At 55.1% G+C, this 19,033-nt stretch overlaps 1 protein-coding gene across 1 annotated transcript; it reads right to left on the minus strand.

Moving 5' to 3' along the window:
- Nucleotides 1-1,304: 1,304 nt before the first annotated feature.
- Nucleotides 1,305-12,345, minus strand: LOC140593665 (histo-blood group ABO system transferase-like). The gene is made up of 7 exons (XM_025982005.2): nt 9,926-12,345; nt 9,724-9,793; nt 9,071-9,127; nt 7,452-7,496; nt 6,119-6,154; nt 5,232-5,366; nt 1,305-3,844 (listed from the first exon to the last, which is right to left on the minus strand). The coding sequence occupies exons 1-7, from the start codon at nt 9,939-9,941 to the stop codon at nt 3,154-3,156; spliced, it is 1,050 nt and encodes a 349-aa protein (XP_025837790.1). The 5' UTR covers nt 9,942-12,345; the 3' UTR covers nt 1,305-3,153.
- Nucleotides 12,346-19,033: the final 6,688 nt, after the last annotated feature.

The raw sequence follows: 19,033 nt of genomic DNA on the forward strand, positions 1-19,033 counted from the left end.
CCTACATGATCCCACTACCGGGTGGACATTTGCAGGACATTAAAGCAGTTTCTGGAAGTAAGATCTGCACTCTCCCACCCACTTTCCGCAAGGCGGGGTGGCCACCCTTAGCAACAGGACACCTGCTTGGGAAGTCCTAGCAATCCTCCCCCAACCCCCCTTGAGGCAGGTACCTCCTTGGACAAGGAGCCGCCCCAGGGCTGGGAGGTCTGCACAGCAGCACATTCAACATCCTGGGTTGTAGTAGGAGGAGACAGAGGACAGCACCCAGCCGGAGAGGGGCAGGACACATGACCTCAAACACAGCACCCTGGCAAATTAAATATATGAGCGGAAAGAACTTTTGCGTCGAGCAGAAGCAGGAAGCTCGCTCCAGCATCCAGCCATCGGCCTGTCTTCCCTGAAGCAGGTCAGAACACTCGCATGGGGAATTTCCTTTCCCGGGACAACGGGGACGACGTCCTTATCACCAGAGTCGAGGACTGAGGGCCACCTAGGCTGTCCGAACACATCTGGTCAGACTCGCCCTTATCTTCCTAAGACAGCGTGCGGCAGCCCTACCCAAGCCCTGTGTCTGTTAAGCTTCACACATTACAGCTTCTTTGTCACCTCTTTGTGTGCTTTGTTACACTTCTGTGTGCTTGTCACCTCTGCTGGTCTCCGGGTCTTGTCAGGCTCACACATACCTGTGAAAACCAAATGCTTGGCCTGCTTCTCTCCTGTTCATCTGCCTTTGTCTACATCCAGACCCAGCGGAGGACCTTAAGAGGCTTGAGGAAAACAATTTCCTCTCTGGCAATGCTGGGCTCTGGGGAAGCGGGCAGGCAGGAGAACCCACTCTGTCTTCCTGGCCTCGGTTCAGACCGACCTCTGCTGGGACGCAGCACACGCACAGCATGGCAAGGGGAGTCAAGGAGAGGCTGGGGGAGACTGTGGAGCTACCTGACCCCCAGCCGGGGGATGTGGCCCCCGTGATGAGTCCAGGCTGTGATTAGGAATATTATAATATGGGGCAGCCTCGGTGGCGCAGTGGTTTGGCGCCGCCTGCAGCCAGGGGTGTGATCCTGGTAGACCCTGGATCGAGTCCCGCGTCGGGCTCCCGGCATGGAGCCTGCTTCTCCCTCTGCCTGTGTCTCTGCCTCTCTCTCTCTCTCTGTGTGTGTGTCTCTATGAATAAATAAATAAAAATAATCCCTTTTAAAAAAATAAAAAAAGAATATTATAATATGAACAACCCAAACATCAGACCTTCCCCCTCTGGGTGTCATAATTGCTGCTCCTTGTAGCAGCTACTATTGGCTTGGTGACTTTTCTGCACTAATTTTATCAAACCTGTATTCCTTGTTGTGTGTGGCCACTGAAGTGTCTGATCTGTTAACGTAGTGGTCAGCTGTTGATTGGGGGGATTTCCTTAAACATCTGGACCCCCCCATATCGAGGAAAACAAGTCCTGGTTGTGGCACACGGGGAAGAGGGCTCTGGGTGTGTGAAAGGTTACAGCCTTGGCACCTGACAGGCCGCTTTCAACTCTGCCCTGGCCATCACTTCCTGCTTACAGAGTCTGATGATCATCGGAGGGGAGAGCCTAGGGCCTTCTCAGGTCTGCCCTGAGCATGCACCTAGGCAGGCATGCAAGTGTCCCAGGGGCTCAGGAATAAGGCCCTTCTTCCCTAAAGCTCCTCCTCGGCAGCCTTTCTTCCAGTTATTCTGCTCAGTTTATATTTGCGCCAACTGTCACCCACTGCTCTAGGCAGCAGAGACTCGCATATGCCTTTAAATGTTTTGGACAGTGAATGCCCTCCAGTAGCCACCTCACCACTGGAAGGTTTGGTGGCAAGCAAGAAGCCACGGATGACTCCAAGGGTCTGGACTTGGCGCTTCCCTCTCCTGAGTTGGGGATGCCTGTGGGAGGAGCAGGTGGTCAGAGGGTGGGGGGAGGAGGTACCTGAGGTGCACAGGTGGGAGGGATGTGGGGCCTGGGCCCTCAGGTGGGTGTGTCTGGCATCTGGACTGAACAGGTGTCCAAAGCTGCAGAGTTGCTGGGATCACTGAGGCCCTGGGGACATTGCCCTGGGGCCCTTAGGGCAGAGAAGGAAGGTGATGGGGCCCCAAGGGGACTAAGCAGGAGAGAGCCACTCCCTTGGGGGAAAGTGGGTCAGGTCCAGGCTCACAGGGACAGAACTGGAAGCCTTGTGCTCCATGGAACAAGCCAGTCCCTAAAGGTCTGATACTAGAGGACCCCAATCCCGAAGGATGGAGAGCAATCCAACTCATAGAAGTGGCAGGAGCTGCTGGCTGTCAGGGCTGGGGCTGGGGGCTGGGGGGTGAGTGTCTCTTGGGCAGAGGTTAAGGTTGAGATGATGAAAAAGTTGTGGCCACAGAAGGAGGCGACAGTGCATGTACACTGAATTGTACACTTAGGCACACTCAACCGTATTGGCTGGGTGTCTGCTCCCCCCACATGCAGAAGAGGTAAGTCAGGAGACCGGGGCTGTCGCTAGTCCCTGGATGGCCCAGGGACATGATCCTGTCTCAGTTCTCGTCCTCATGCTCTGCCCCCTGTTAGGAGATGGAGCTCATGGTAGGCACTCAGTACATGCTGGCTATGCAGTGCATGCACACGTCCCGGAGAGAGCGCACAAGTGCAAACCGACTGTGGCCACTGAGGAATCCCAACGGGGCCATGTCCAGACTGAGTGGGTGCCCACATTTCCCAAATACCAGCGCAGAACTATCCATTTAAAACAAAGGCAGGAGCTGGAAATACTGCAGAGGGCTCCACGCTCCTCCAGGCCGTGCTAGCAGCCCACCAAGGCCTCTGACGGGCAGGGGTTTGGGGCTGAGAGGCGGCTCCAAGCACCCCTGACCCTGAAACCCCGTGGCTGGGGCCTGGCACGGGTACTGGGAGGGAAGACCTGGCTGCCCCTTGCCCCACCAGGCTGGGTCCGCTTAGAACCAGGGAGAAAACCTTTTCCCTCAATTGTTCTTTTTAAAATTGGTTGCTCGGCATTGATACAGGAAAACCACCAAGAGGAAACTGGAGCCGATCCCAGCTGCAGATGGCGCAGCTGATGAACACGGACTGACCACAGAGAGGGACCTGTGCCAGGCGGTCTCAGTGTGTGGGGATGGCCGGGGGGCTGGACTTGCCCCTCAGGAGCCCCGGATGTCCAGGTGACCCTTGGGCACAGCCACGAATCTCAGCTTCTTCATGACGGGGGGCCAGCCCAGCTTCTGTCGGTCCCACAGGTACTCTGGGGACAGCACCTTGGTGGGCTTGTGGTCCAGCAGGTACCTGTTCAGGTGGCTCTCATCATGCCACATGGCCTCGAGCCCGTTGGCCTGGTCCACCACCATCGCCTGGTGACAGGCCGTGGTCAGCTGGAGAACCTTGACCACCGACCCCCCGAAAAAGCCCCCTGCATAGTAAAAGTCACCCTCGTCTCTCGGAATGTAGGCCTGAGACTGCAGCCGGCGCTTGTAGGTGAAGGCCTCGCGGGCCGCCCCATAGAAACCAGGGTGCAGGGTGCCAAAGAGGGGGGACAGGATCTCCACGCCCACGTGATCGCAGAACTTCATGTCCACATCCATGCACACCAGGTAGTCCACCTCGTGGAGGAAGCGCTGCTGTGAGAAGTTGCTGATCATCTCCATGCGGTGCATGGACACCTCCTGCCAGCTCAGGGCGCCGGGAACCTTGAGGACCTCCACCCTGCGGCCCTCCCTGAGGGGCACGTGGGGCACATCGGCCGGCAGGTCGGTGAAGACGTAGTAGGTGACCCTGTGTCCCACCATGAAGTACTTCTCTGCCGTCTGCAGGAACAGCTCCAGGAAGACCATGTATCTGCAGGGTGGGAGGACGGTCACTGCCAGGGGTCGGGAGCCATGGACCTGGGGACCTTCTTCAACCCTGGGCTGCTTTAAAGCAACAGCTCCTCTCCTGGCCTGTCCTGAGCGATCTGCCGCCAGGGCCTCCCTGATTCTACTCCCAGAGATGGGATCATCGGCACCTCACAAAGGGGAGCCTGAGGCTTAGGAGGCTGGACACACCACCGCCCCACACTCAGCCTCCTGGAGCCAGGAACACCTCCAACCCTGGTGCTCAGCTCCCGGGCAGACCCTGAAGGTGCCCTCCCTGGCCAACCACCCTGCCCATCCTGTCCCCACCTGCCATGAGCTCCTTGGGGCACAACCTTCCTTTCTATGCCCCACGAATGGGGTGGGACAGCAGGGCCACCTGTCCCACGCTGCTCTGAGTGGGCTTTCTCCAGCCCCCACAAACTATCTCCACCCCTGAGGTCCTCCCTGGAAGCCTACTGGGCATCTTGTTGACAAGGCCCCCAGTAAACCACTGGTGTGCCTCGGAGCACTCACCCTTGGACTCTCCTAGATCGGGGACTCAGGTCCAGCACACGGGTAGGGAAGGGAAAGAGAACCCCTGGAATAAGAGGGGGCTTGCTTGGGCCTCAGCCTTGGATCCCAGGGTGTAAGCATCCGGGTCCAGCCCCAAGAGGTTGGAAGCCTTGTCCAACAGCCTCCCACAGCTGGGCCCCCTTAGAGGGGGCAATCTGCTCCCCACCGTAGGGACACCAGCTCCCCCATCCTCAGGCAAGGGCGCTGAGCCTTCCTGAGGCTCAGAGACACCAAGCCACCTGCCTACAGCCACCCAGCATGTTCACCGATCCCCTGACCCTGATGTCCCAGGGCCTCGCTGGTCGGCTCCCTCTCGGGCTCTGGGTCTGGCACTGAGCGCTGGGCCTGGCCTGGCTGTCCCCCTCAGGATCCTCATCTTACAAATGACACACAGAAGGAGCCAGCTCTACAGGCGATGCCTTTGTCGCAATCCAGGAGGCACGCGTGTTTCCCCCCTTCCACTTCTCAGGGTGGGCGAGGGCTTCCCGGTGGTCAGGATGTAGGGGTGCTCTACCCCTGGGCTCAGCAGGGGAGTGGCCTGGGGTCAGTGCTGTGTCTGCCCTGAGGGGGGCAGTGGGCTGGAGGTGCTGTCCTCAGTGATGGGCAGCCTCCTGAGAGGGAGCCAGATGGTGTCCACTCACTGGGGGCCCGAGAGCCCAGGACAACTGCTGAATGCAGGCACTTTAGCATTAATCCCTGGGATGGGCTGGGGGGCAGAGGTCTCCACCCACCCTGTGTGGAACATACACATGCCTCATGTCCCCTCACAAAGGGGACATGTGAGATGTCTCATGTCTCATGTAAGATGGTAACCTTACTTTCTGATAGCAAACACCGTGAGTCCGATGGTGGCATTCCAGAGCCGGAACTGCTCGTTCAGGACATCAGTGTTGAAGGTCCCTTCCCAGAGAACGGGCGCCAGCCACGGGGTCAGGACCAACACATTGCTCCTGCTGCACCGCAGAGATCCACACGGCAACATGTGAGCCGGTGGGGAGGGAAGTGACACGGCCAGGGCCCCAGAGCTTACCACCCTACCTGGGCCCTCCCTGGCCCCAACTCCAACCCTCCAGGGACTCCCAGGCCTGACCCTCCTTCCAGAAGGACTTCACACTTCCAAGGAGCCCCTGAGATGCAAATCCACACTCAACCTTGTGCATGTCACGTGTAGCTCTTACCACACATCGGAGCCCCCTGGGCTTCAGGGTGGGAACTGGGATTCACCAGCAAGGAGAGGGGGCCTCCCCGGGGAGGGAACGAGGAAGCACCCCTCACAAGTTCCCCAGTGGGCAAGACACACAGTGGGAAATGCAGGCCACAGAGGAGAAAGGATGGAGAAGAGTCTGTGGGCTCCATGCTCAGATCTCAGAAAGACAGGGAGGAACAGAACCAGGCCAAGCAAGCACCAGCTGAGCTCTCAGTGAAACTGCCCTTCCGTGTCTACCTCAAATTTCACTAAGTTTGGGGATGCAGGGGAGGGAGGGGCAGGGGGAAGTGGGAATAGGAGGGGAGGGGGGTGGGGGGAGGGGAGGACAGGGGAGTAGAGGGAGGAAAGAAAGAGGAAGGGGAAGGAGGAGGAAGGGAGTGAAGGGAGGGGGAGGGAAGGAGGCAGTAGTGGAGAGGGAGGGGGATGGGCAAAGGGAGGGGAGTAGAGGGGGGAGGGAGGGGAGGGGCTGGAAGGGGAAGTTTCAATAGATTTACCTACCAGGGTGTTAGCACCTTGGGCTGTCCATAAACCATCCTGAAAAAAACACCCTGCGATGTGAGTTTGCAAGAAGCTGGCAGGCTGTGCCCAGTCCCTGGGGAGTCGCTGCAGGTGACAGAGCTTCTGGGTCCTTCCAGGAGGACCCACCCCACCAGCTGCACTGGGGCTGCTGCATGATCTTCTCCAACACAGTCCCAGGGCCTGGAGGGGGGGCTGAGCCTCTGCGACTCAGTTTCCCCTCAGGGTGAGTGGCCTCCCTCATGATTTAAAGGACAGCCCTCAGGGGCGGTGCTCTAATTCACAGTGGTGGAAAGGGCTGGAAGTGGCCACTGTCCCGGGCATTTCACCCAAGGAAAGGGCCCGGTCAGGGGCACCACAGTCAGACCCACAAGGTCCCCCGGGGCCTGCCCCTGCCTGGCTGCTCCCAGGCGGGGTGATGCCACAGCTCTGAAGCTCCTGGAACCCAGGCTTCTGTCTGCAAATGCAGAGGGAGGTGGGCCTCACTGGGTGTCTTGGGCCCCACCCCATAGTGCCCTACGCTCCAGGGACCATGCGCCCTACGACCCTGTCCCAGCAGAAGGATCCTGAAGCCCCAGGAGCAAAGAGCCAGCGGGCATCGGCCAGGGTGCATGCTGCCTGTGCCTGCCTCCTGGGTGGCATCCCAGGGTAGGGCATCAGCCTGGAAAAGGCAGGAGACGGCAGCAGCGACCCCTGATGAGCCTGCGGACAGAAGCCAGGTGCAATAGGACAAAGCCTAGGATTCCACTTGCACAGGGAGCCAGAGGCAGCAGTGGAAGACGGGCGCCAGCGCTGGGAGGGGTGGGGGTTAGTGTTTCTCAGCCACAGGGTCCCCTTTGGGAAGTGGAGACGGAGACGGACCTGGGGATGGGTGCACCACACGGTGAAGGCCCCCCCGCCCTGAGTTGTACACCTAACGATGCTGAAGATGGTAACCTTTAGGGCGCAGGTATTTGGCACGATTAAGAAATGGAGGAAAAGAAAACTCGGGCACCACCAGCCAGGTTGCCTGACCTTCCAGATCTCGACTCCTTTAAAGACCCGTTTCCCAGGAACCCCCTGAGTCCAGAGGAGCCAGGCCAGTTGGCGACCCTCACTGAGAACCACATGCTGGGCAGCAGGTCCAAACAGAAGCACCAGGTCCACCCAGATCTTTCTGAGGCTGCAGGAGGAGGAGCAAGTTCGCCCTGGGGCTCAGGAAGAAAGGCTGTCCCTGTATGAGGCCCAGGAGGAAAGGGAGCCATCCAGGCAGCTCCCCTGTGCCCTGGGCTGGCGGGCAGAGATAAGAGGCAGAGGTACCGGGAAGACGTCCTACCTGGAAGGTTCCACGGCCTGCAGGCCATCCAGTTCCCCACTCTTGCTATGAATGAGAACACAGAGGAGGGCTTTACCAGGAGGGTTCAGGGCACAAGGTCAGGGATCCTGCCTGGGGTCCTGGAGAAGGGACAGTGGTGGCCTGGAGAGTGAAGACGGAGTCTGTCTGAGACTTGCTACAATAGCCGTCACTGTGGACAATGGTCCTGGAGCTGGCCCGTGTCCCTGCACGTCCCCAAAGGGGACTTCAGACACAGTGGTGGCAAGTTTGCCCTCCGCTCAGCCACAGCCCCTGTGCTCTCCACATGCTCCGGAGCTGACACCAAGCAGCTGGTGGTTTCAAACCGTGTCTGTATCCTGAGGCCACTGCCCTTGGGAAGGGGTCCATCCCCAGCTCTGCACACAGCGGGCCTTGGTCTCGGGGTTCTAACTAATCTAGTGCCACCAGCTGGTGCCATGGGTCTTCTGAAACCATGCCGTCTGGGGCTACACACCTCTGTCTGTCCTGGAGACACTGATCCTGAGCCTCTGAACTCGCTGAGAAGGGGGGCCGAGGGGATGCCCAAGTAATGTCTCAGGCCAGAGCCAGCAGTGACCCCACAAATGGGAGGAGGCCGTCAACGGCCTGGCCCAGCCTCCATATGTCTACACTCTCAGGACAGACCGGGGTCTGAATGCCCAGCTGGGGCCAGTCAACGCCAGGATCCGGTGAGATGTGGGGTAAGTGACTGTGATGATTCACACCGCAAACCAGGGGGTGTTTCTCAGCAGCAGGTGCCTGATCCAAGGGGAACAAGCCAGACATGAAGCAAAAGGAGAGAAGAGGGGTGCTGGCAGAGGGCACAGCACAGGCAGAGGCTTGGAATCAGGCCTATGGGGCACGTGCAGGATGAGCACAGACCCCTGTGCTCACAGACCTCAGAACACAGAGAAGGGAGTCGTGGGAGGAGAGGTGAGGCCAGAGAGGACAGGCAGGCAGAAAGCAGACCACAGAGGGGCTTGTTGATTATGTTCTGGAAAGATCACTCTGGCTATCAGAGGAGAATGGGTTCTGTGGAGTGGGGGATGGGAGACAGCATGGAAGCTGCTGGAAAGATGAGAGGCCCTCACAGAGAGTGGGGCTGGGAGTGCAGAGAGAAGCATGTGAACAGAGAAGTACTTAGAGGCAGGACTGGCAGGCTTGTTGTGAGCAGGGTAGGGGTGAGGGGGAAGAGGCAGGTATGATCCCCAGGCTTCCACCTTGGGCTGGGGGAGTTGAGGCCATTCACTAAATCAGGAACTTGAGAGCAGGAGTGGCAGGAGCAGGGGGTCACTGGTGGGACACACAGGTGACTCCAGAGGCAGGAGATGGGAGGTCAGAAGAGAGGTTGAGGCTGAAGCTGGACAGGTGGGGGTCAGTCCTGCCCACGTAGGGGTCAGTGCTACCCAGATGACCTGACAAGGCCATGGAAGTGGCCTGGCTGCTCTGGGCAGAGCAGAGGGGAATGGGGGTGAGGCCCAGGTCACCGATGCATCAGCCCAGGTGCAGAGTGAGCCCGTGAAGCAGCCATGTCTGCCACCCAGCACACAGCCCGTCCCCAAGGCTGTCAGGCACTGGGACCCTGCCTTCATCCGACTTACCCTACCCCTGCTTGCCTGCTCCCTAGCATCGAGCTTCCCAGGATCCGGAAACCAGTGCTGTGGAAAGAGCCACCAAAGTCACTGTTGAGGAGGGTCACCTGGGCTGGCTGTCCATCCATCCCTGGGAAAACAGGAGCTGGAGCCCATATGGGGAGCTCAGAGCTCCCTGGCACTGCTGCAGGGGCTTGGGTGGGGCCAGGAGCAATTTTCCCCAAAGCAGGAATGACACATCACAACCTGTGAGGTGGCAGGAGGGCCGTCATTGTGGACACTGCTCGCATCTGAGCTCCTTCCTACGGCAGCCAGAGTGGGTCCCTGTGTGTGGACAGCACAGGCCTGAGGCTGCCCCAGGGAGCAAATCCTGGCCGTGTCCCCAACCCCCAGGAGGGCAGCCATGGGCCTTTGCTCCTACTTCTAGAATCTTCTCTATCTGGAAGCTAATAGCACAGCTCCCTTGCTGGCCATCCCTACTCCCCAGCCACGTGACTCCCCAGTTGGGGGAGGGGGGAGACAGCTCACAGTCGAGGCAGGGTTCAGTGGGAGGGTGTGTGTGGAGTGGCAGCATATCATGCCTGTCCTTATGGCAATGGTGCTGGGGTGGGGGCTGCTGCTGGTGCTGCCTGGAAGGTCTGGATGGGGTGCACGTTTCTTACCCAAAAAGGACCAAGAAGAGCGTTACTAGGAGGAAGGTCACCGTGTGAAGTGAGCAGCATTTTGTTTTCCCTGGAAAACAGCAGTGGGACCCGGATCACTCCCTCCCGCTCCTCCCATCCTGCCCACATCCCTCAAGTGTGATTCAGATCAGCTCCCCTGGTGGCTGCCTCCCCCTGCAGGTGGTTTGATCATTCCACTAACTTCTGGAAGACTCCATCGGAGACTGGCTTCTCTCTCATTCACAGAGAGGGAAGTGGGTGGTTCCTTCCAGCACATCACCCAGGGGTCCCCTTGGATCCCAGAGCTATGCAGGCCTCTCTAGGTAGGGCCTCTTTCCACCAAGCACCTCCTTTCCTCGGAGTCTGAAATGAGCACGAGATAAATGCTGAAGATACGACAAACACAAACCTGCACACACCTAACAACCTAGCCCCAAAACACACGAGGCAAACACAGACACGATGGGAGGGAGAAATGCTCCATTCGACAATTGTAGTTGGAGATTTCAAAATCCTGCTTCGCCGCCAACAGTGGATGGATATTTAGACAAGCCCAGGTACAGAAGGCTTGGGCCACACAGCAAACCGATGAGACCTGACAGCACCAAACAACACCCGGCCCCCAACAGCAAAATGCACACTATCCTCAGGGGAACACGAAACATTCTGCAAGATGCACCCAGAGCTGGGACACAAAAAAAGCTGGGATAACTTTAAGAGGATTGTTCTCACACAAGCATGCACTCTGACCATAGCAGGCCGGCCAGAGATTAGAAGGGCAATGACAAAGGCACCTTGGGAATCCCACAAACATGCACAAATGAAACAGACTGCCCCTAAATAACCCACGGGGCAAAGAGGAAAAGCGAAAGACGTTCTGAAGCTGAAGGAAAAGGAAAGCACAGTGTGCCCACATTCATGGGATGGAGCCAAAGCCACTTTTCGAGGGAAATGGATAGCTGTAAATGCCTGGCATAGAGAAGAAAAGTCCCAGCTCCATGCTTAGGTTTTGACCCTAAGGAACTACAAGAAACAGAAAGGGGAGAAAACAATGATACCGAAACCTAGTTCTTTGCAAAGAGCAACAAAGGTGACAAAGTTGTAGCTGGCTGGCAAAATTTGGGGGATGGGGACAGAGCGGGTTGGGGGACACACAAATGACTATAAAATTAGGGAGGGAAGAGGAGGCACCGACACCAGGATATTACTGAGAATATAAGCGTTTTAAGGGAACACTATAAACTACTGCTTGCTGACAACTGAGACAGCTTGGATAAGATAAGATGCACACATCCTTGAAAGACACAAACTAGAAAACTTTTTTTTTTAATTTTTCAAAAAGATTTTATTTATCTGAGAGAGAGAGAGAAAGAGAGAGAAAGAACAGGAACAGGCAGAGCAACAGAGGCAGAGGGAGAAGCAGACTCCCCCCTGAGCAGGGAGCCCAATGGGGGGCTCGATCCCAGGACCCCAAGATCATGACCTGACCCAAAGGCAGACACTTCACCACCAGAGCCCCCCATGCGTCCCTGGACTACATCTTTGTGATATTCGGTCAAGCAGAGATTTCTTACCTATGACAACAAAAGTACAAACAATTAAGAAAAAAACTACGTGGAGCTCATCACAATTAAAACTTGTGCATTCAAAACACCATGAAGAAAGTGAAAAGACAAGCCATAGGGGAGAAAAAATATTTGCAAATCATATATCTAATAAAGACCAGGTATCCCCGATTAAAGAACTCTTAATGCTCAACAAAGAAGACAAATACTCCAATTTCTTAAAAGGCAAACATTTTTTTACTAACCTTTCACCAAAGACACCCAAATGACTAATAAGTACACGGAAAGGTGTTCAATGTCATTAGTCATCAGCTGAAGCAAATCAGAACCTTGGGGAGACACCATGATCTCTCCCCAAGTTTGGCTGGAACAAGTGCTGGTGAGGATGTGGAGAACGGGGAGCCCTCTACACTGCAGGCAGGGGCGTCAGGCAGCAAAACCACTTTGGAAGACAATTGGGCAGTTTGTGAAAATGTGAAACACATGTTTACCTTATGAACCAGCGAGGCCACCGCTAGGTGTCCCCCAGAGAGCCATGAACACATACGCCCCCACAAAGACTTGTAGGCAATATTCAGTGCAGTGTGGTTCCCAAAACTACGGAGTGGAACCAACCACAATGTCCATCCACTGAAGAGTGGGGAAACACACCATGGAGCCGCCCCCAGCGGAAGGCCCCAGCAGGAAATCAGATAAAACACTGACCAACACCTCCAGCGTGGATGACCCTTGAAAACATTTACTTAAAGGGAAAGGAGCTCCATGCAAGAGATCTTATAAGACTCCGACTATATGGAAGTCCAGAAAAGGGAAAGCTACAGAGAGATGGTGGTTGCCTGGGGTGGACAGGAACAGAGAGGGTGGCAGGTGGGCCCCAGGGGGTTCTGGGGAAAGTGCCAAAGTCTATGACACAACTCTGCAAGCTGATGAAAGGTCATTGGGGGGCACACTTAGAAAAGGTGACTGTCATGGTCTGTAGGTGCTACTGCAACTAAGCTGTTGAAGACGTGTTGGCCCCGGGGCGCAGACACAGACTGTCCTGGAGTTAGAGTCCCTGGTGCTGCGGGGCCACTCCCCGCCCCCGCCCCCGGGCCACAGGCCCCTGGGAGCACCCCCTCCCGCCGCGCCTACATTCCGGCTGCCCCCAGCCCAGCGCAGGGAGAGGCCGCAGCGGGAGCAGGGGGGCGCGCGCCAAGCCGGAGGCCGCGGGCGTGTCCTCTAGGTCCCCGCCCTCCGCGGGACCAGACCACCGACCCCGGGGGCGCCAGCCGGCCTGCTGGGTCCCAGCACTAGGGTAGCAGGAGGCTCCCGCCCCGCTGGCGGCGCCCCCTGCCGGCCCTAGGGCACACGCTGCTCACAGGCTCCCCTACGGCCCCTCCCGCCAGGGCCCGGGACCGCCACGCACCCGCCCGTCCGCCGCATCCGTCCGCCGCATCCGGGCAGTGGCCCCGCGTCCCACTGCGGCCTCCGCGCGTCCCCTGCGCGCTGCCGACGCGCCACCCCCTCCGCGACCTTCCCGCGCGGCTTCCCGGCTTCCCGGGGGCGGGCTGGGCTGCTGCACCCCTCGACCCCTGACCGCGCGAGGGGAGCGAGGAGCGGGGCCCTGGGGGCAATCTCCGGGTCGGGCCCCGAGGCCCTGGCCGGGTGGGGGCCACCTGACCCAGACCTACACCAGCCAGGGGCCCGGCGCCCGCGCCCCCGCCCGGCTGGGCCCTGACCCCGCCCCCGGCCCCGCCCCCGAGCACCAGCCCAGGACCCCTCTGGGCCCTCTAACCTTCCGGACAGAAAGGGGCCTGGGCAGACCTGACCCTGCCCCGCGGAGCGCGCCCCCCTCCCGGCCGGCCCGCCCGCCACCCCGCCACCCCGCCACCCCGCCCAACGTCCGGTTTCCATGCCCCCCACCCCCCACCCCCACCCCGGGGCCCCTTAGCGTCCACGGATGCTGGCTGAGCGCCCCTCAGTGCCGCCCAAGCTGTGCCCCAGGAAGGCTCACCAGGACCCCGTGTCCCCATCACCGGGGCTGCAAGGGCCATCCTGAGGGTGGGCGGGTCACCACGATAGGCCACTGGTCTCCAGCTAGTCCGAGCCGGGTGCTGTTCTAGAGGCTTCTTTCTAGTGTCCTCCCCCCACCCCAAACATGTCCTGGTGCCCTCCTGATCCTCCTTTTACAGGTGAGTAGCCGAGGCCCAGGGAGGGAAGCGGGCCTGAGGGTGGACTCCCAGGCCCTGCTGCTCCGCTCAGTCCTGGATTGCATGGCCCTACGCCCCTGGCCCCTATCAGGTAGCCAGATCCTTTCCTGTCAGTTTCCCCTTTGCTTTGCCGTCAGGGAGCAGCCGGCCAGAAACCCAGTGGCCTGGGCTCTGTGCTCGGGTTTCTCACCATTAGGTGCCTCCATCAGCCCCTCACCCCTTCCCTGCCTCCAGGCAGATGGGGACATCGCCCCTGGCCCTGGCCAGGCCCACCCTGGAGGGGCGGCACATCACTGAAGATCCAGTACTGCAGAGAGCCCTGCACACGGCCTTGGGTAACCTCTGCTGTGCCCTCAGCCCCTCTGGCTACAGAGCAAGGAGGGAAAATACAACCCAGTGGGCTCAAGCAGTGGCTCCCTGGAGAGATTGAGACACCAGGACACCTCAGACACAGTGGGACAGGGTCACTGGTAACCTGGAGGATATGGCGGCAAGCAGAAGCTGTGGACAGGGTGGCCCGAGGCTGATGACAGCCTTGCACACACCAGCCCAGGCTGCAGAGACAGCTGACAAGTTAGACACAGCAAAGGGAATACAAGTCCATTCCAGAGCAGTGTCTCAGACATGCATGGAAGACAAGTTCACCACAACCAGGGGTTGGGGACGAGGCACTGAAATACATGAACCATGCCAAAGGGTGATCCCAGACCTGGAAACAAAGACCCCAAGTCCCTTTGCACAGCGAATACATGAGGAGAAAAAGCAGGAAACAGAAGAGATGTAGGCCGTGATTAAATTAGCGATGTAGGGGCCAAGAGACAGTCACCGTGAGTGCAGGAGAAGAGGCTAAGGGTCACGGCAGAACAATTAGGATGACAAACCAGAGAGCTCAATAGTTACTGCTAAACAGAAAACAGGATATGGGCTGGCAAGAATTAGCCCCAAACACACTGAGGATCATGGCATGAAGAGAGTAAGTTCCCCTGGTGAAAGATAAGATGCACAGATTGTGTGACGTCCTTTTTAGAAGAGAAATGACTACATGACAGCTTGAAAAACATTAGCAAGGAACCAAAATATTATAGGAGAATGTCAATCAAAAAGAGCAGGTGTGGAGGCACCTGGGTGGCTCAGTGGGTTAAGCGTCCAACTCTTGATTTCCGCTCAGGTCGTGATCTGAGATGGAGCTCAGTGCAGAGTGCACTTAAAATTCTCTCTCTCTCCCTCTGCCCCTTCTCCACAAATAAATAAAATCCTATATATAAAAAAAAAAGCCTACCTCCTATATGATCTCAAGTCTGTGGCATTCTGGAAAAGGCAGAGCTGCGGAGATGTGAACAGAGTGGTGATTCCTCAGGCTGGGTGCAGAGGAGGGATGAAGGAACGGAACATAGATTTTTAGGTATTTTTAGTTAGGGAAACCACTCTGTGTGATGCTATAATGGCAGGTGCAGGTCATTCTATATTTTCCCAAACCCATGGAATGTCTAACACCAAGAGTGATCCCTAATTTAAGCTGTGGACTTCATTTAACATGAATGAAACAATATTTTCTTATACATCACATATAAGTGTACCACCCAAAGGCAAGATGACAGCACTAGGGAAGGTGTGCAGGGGAGAGAGGGAGACAGTTCTTCTGTGTGCCTCAAACTGCTCAAAAAAATAAATAAATAAAACCTATTGGGGTGCATGCGTGGCTCCGTCGGTGAAGTGTCTGCCTTTGGCTCAGGTCATGATCCTGGGGTCCTGGGATCAAGCCCCCAGGTCGGGCTTCCTGCTCATAAGGGACCCTGCTTCTCCCTCTCCCTCTGTTTTTCCTTCTTCCTCTCCTGCTCCCCCTGCTTGTGCTCTCTCTCTCCCTCTCTCTCTCTCTCTCTCTCAGAAATAAATAATATCTTTACCAAAAAATAAAACCTATTAATTAAAACAAAGAAGACAGTAGACATATACAGCATTTGAATAGAAAGGCTGATTTAATCCATGGTTTGGCTAGAATTGTGTCCCCTCTACTACTATAAGGTGAAATCCTAACCCCTAGGGCATGTGAATGTGACTTGATTTGGAATAGGGTATTTGCAGGTACAATTAAGATACAAATTAAAGTGAGGTCTTAGTAGAGTAGAGTGGACCTTTTATCCACTTGGCTGATGGTCTCACACAGAGAATGGAGGAGCAGAAGGATGGGCCACGTAGACACAGAGAGGAGAGACAAGCCTGTGCCAAGGCAGAGGCAGGGACGGGATGGGGAAGCTGCAAGCCAAGGAAGGCCAAGGGTGCATGGTCACCACTGGACGCTGGAAGGGGCAGGATTCTTCTACCCAGCATTTCAGAAGGAGCGCAGCCCTGCCGACACGTACATCTCACACTTCCAGCCTCCAGGACTGGGAGATGACAAATTTCTGTTGTCAGCCACTCAGTTTGTGGTACTTGATTATGTATGACAGTCCTCAGACACTAATCAAATTCCAATATTTGAAATGCTATAACTGACAGCAGGGAGAGTCCTGGTCTTCTTAATTGGTAAATCATCTACATATAATTAATCCACGAGAAATGTTCAGCAATTGCAATACACTCTGAGTCACCTATAATAGGGCACCTCCTGCTTCTTTTCCAGACAACTACCACCACCTAGCTCTGTGGCACCCGCTCCCTGGCATCAGTCCCCATAGAGAGCTATTGCCCCTGCTTGGATATGACACACGGAACCGGACAGCCTGTGTGCCCTTGTGTCTGGTGTCTGGCCCAGCGTGATGTTTTGGAGACTCATTCACATTCCTCCTGCATCAACAGTCCATTTCTTTCCTGTGCTGAGAATTTGTCCATTCTGTGAATGTTCCACTTTGCTTGTCTGCTCTTCTGCTGGTGGACATCTGTTCTCTTGGACAGATACCAGGGAGTAGAACCAAGGGTTTATACAGTAGGTAGCTATGAACTTGACAAGAAATTGCCAGACACTCTCCAAAGTGTTTGTACTATTTTGTGTACATTGTTTGCAACTGCCCATAACAATTTTTTGAATGACACATCAGTAAGCCATTAAAGAAGATCAACCAATTCCCCAGAGTTAAAATTGTGCACTCATCTTATTCTTGCTATAAAACTATACATCCAGAAAGAAACAGCTAAAGGATAGCCACAGGAATCACAACCTACTACTTCGGTGTTTTAAGATTTCTTCTAAATAATGTTGAGTTAAAGAAGAAATAAAAGCAGAGTATTTAGGAAGGAGTGACAGTGTGCACACTGGTTATAAGCGCCCAGGGCCACAACCTACTTACGCTGTACTCAAAGGGAAGGTCCCAGCCACATGCTTTTCTTAGGAACAAGTAGCATTCCAAACAAATGACCCTGTTAACTAAGCATTCCACTCAAGAATGCTAGAAAAGAATAGACCAAACTAAAATTAAAGGAATACACTAATAAATACAAAGCAGAAACTACCATTTAATAGACAAACCAACAATAGGCTAGACGCTTCTTTCAAAAAATAAAGTGGATTGTCTTCAATACTCGCATAAAATCAGAAAGAGGGATGCCTGGGTAGCTCAGCAGGTTAAGCATCTGACTTGGGCTCAGGTCATGATCTCAGAGTCCTGGAACTGCGCCCCGTGTGGAACTCCATGTGAAGCCCTGGGTGGAGCCCCAAACCAGCCTTGTGAAGGGCTCCCTGCTCAGTGGGGAGACTGCTTGTCCCTCTGCTCCTCCCCCATTCATGCTCTCTCTCATTCTCAAGTAAAAAAATAAAATCTTAAAAAAAAAGATCAGAAAGAAGAAAGAAGGAGAAAGAAAGCACAAATAAACAGCATTACCACTAAGACAGTATGATTTTAGGTTCTAGAGATTTAAAGTCACTGTAAGCCTAAAATGCTGTTCTTTTTCCAACAAATTTGAAAATCAATATAAAGTGGAAGCTTTTCCAAGAGAACATAAATGATCAAAATTGATTCAAGTAGAAAACTTGGGCGCCTGAGTGGCTCAGTTGGTGAAGCATTTGCCTTTGGCTCAGGTCATGATCCTGGGGTCCTCGGATCGAGTCCCGCATTGTTGGGCTCCTTGCTCAGCGGGGAGCCTGCTTCTCCCTCTCCCTCTGCCTCTCCCTCTCTCTCTCTCTCTCACACACACACACACACACACACAAATAAAATAATAAAATATCTACCAAAAAAGTAGAAAACTTGAATGTGACTCTGATCTGCATTCTTATCATCGAAGGAACAAGAAGACCCCACCAGGTGTTTACCGCCATAAATGTCAGTAGGTTCCAGGATTTTTGAGCAAAAACAATCCTGAGATGACTCAAATATCCCAGGGCATAGAAGATAAGGTTCTGAATCCAATCTCCCAGACTATCTGGACCATGATGCCAAGGTCTCCCGGAAAGATCCCAAACAGGTGCCATAGATGGGTCTTCCTGGTGAATACGGACAAAACAAAGAATAATCCAATATGCCAGAGTAATATGCCCTGACCAAGTAGGGTCAATTCAGATTTGTGAGGGTAGGAAACCCAGATATAAGGACTTGGCATTTACAAGTCACTTCTATTAACAGGAGGAGAGAGATTAGATGATCCTTACGGTCGACTACAAGTTTTGACCAAACTCAAATCCACTCCTGATTTAAGGGGAAAAACTACAGTTCTCATTAAGCAAGAAGAGAGGGAAACATTCTCACTGTAACAAGAGAGGTCACCTGGCTGCAACCATGGGCACAGTTGTGGAGGCCGAGAAAAATTAAGGCCATCCCACCTAAAGTTTAGCATTAGCACAAGTACAGCCATCTTAGGTCCCTGAGAATAAGAGCTGAACTTTAAGGGGAAAAACTGCAGAATGTCCTCAATGTCCTCCGCAGAGAATCCCATATCAGAAAGACAACAGAGCCCACGCCCATGGTAGAAAGTCCCATCTTAGAATTCCTCCATCCCTTCTGGAAATCCCCTAGACCAGCCTATAAAAAACCCAGCTGTAACCCACTTCGGTGTCCAAGTCTCTGCTCCGCTATGTCGGGTATACTTGGACCCAAGCTCGAGCTTGCTAATAAACCCTCGTGTGCTTGCATCAGTGTTAGCTCCTTGGTGGTTTCTCGGATTCGCGATCTTGGGCACAACACAGTTTCCTGCACTGACTCCCCAGAGACGTTTCACTGAAAGTCAGAAAGGCAGCGGGGGTGCCTTGGGCCGGCTGGGAAGCACTGTCCGGGGGTGACTCTGGCTGGACGCCACTTGGGGAGCTGATCTTGAATCGTCATTTCACTTAAGATCAAGGGAGTGTAAACAGTCTACACCAGAGGACTGGGGATCCTCAGGGCAGTGTGCTCCAAGGCATGAGAGCACTGGACAAGAAGTGGGAGAGAGAAAGTGAAAAGAAAATGAAACGCTCAGGCTTGGATTGGTTTTCAATTCCAAGAGCGATTTGTTCATCAAGCGATTTTTGAGGGAAGTGTCAGGACTAGTTGGACAGCTAGGTAGTCAGGACAGGAGTCCCCAACGAGAAAATATGGCCTCAGGACAGCTAAGATAAAACAGCACTGACTTTGTCCCTATCACAGGTAA

Source organism: Vulpes vulpes, chromosome 2 (genome assembly GCF_048418805.1).
Source record: "Vulpes vulpes isolate BD-2025 chromosome 2, VulVul3, whole genome shotgun sequence".
Classification (NCBI taxonomy): Eukaryota; Metazoa; Chordata; class Mammalia; order Carnivora; family Canidae; genus Vulpes; species Vulpes vulpes.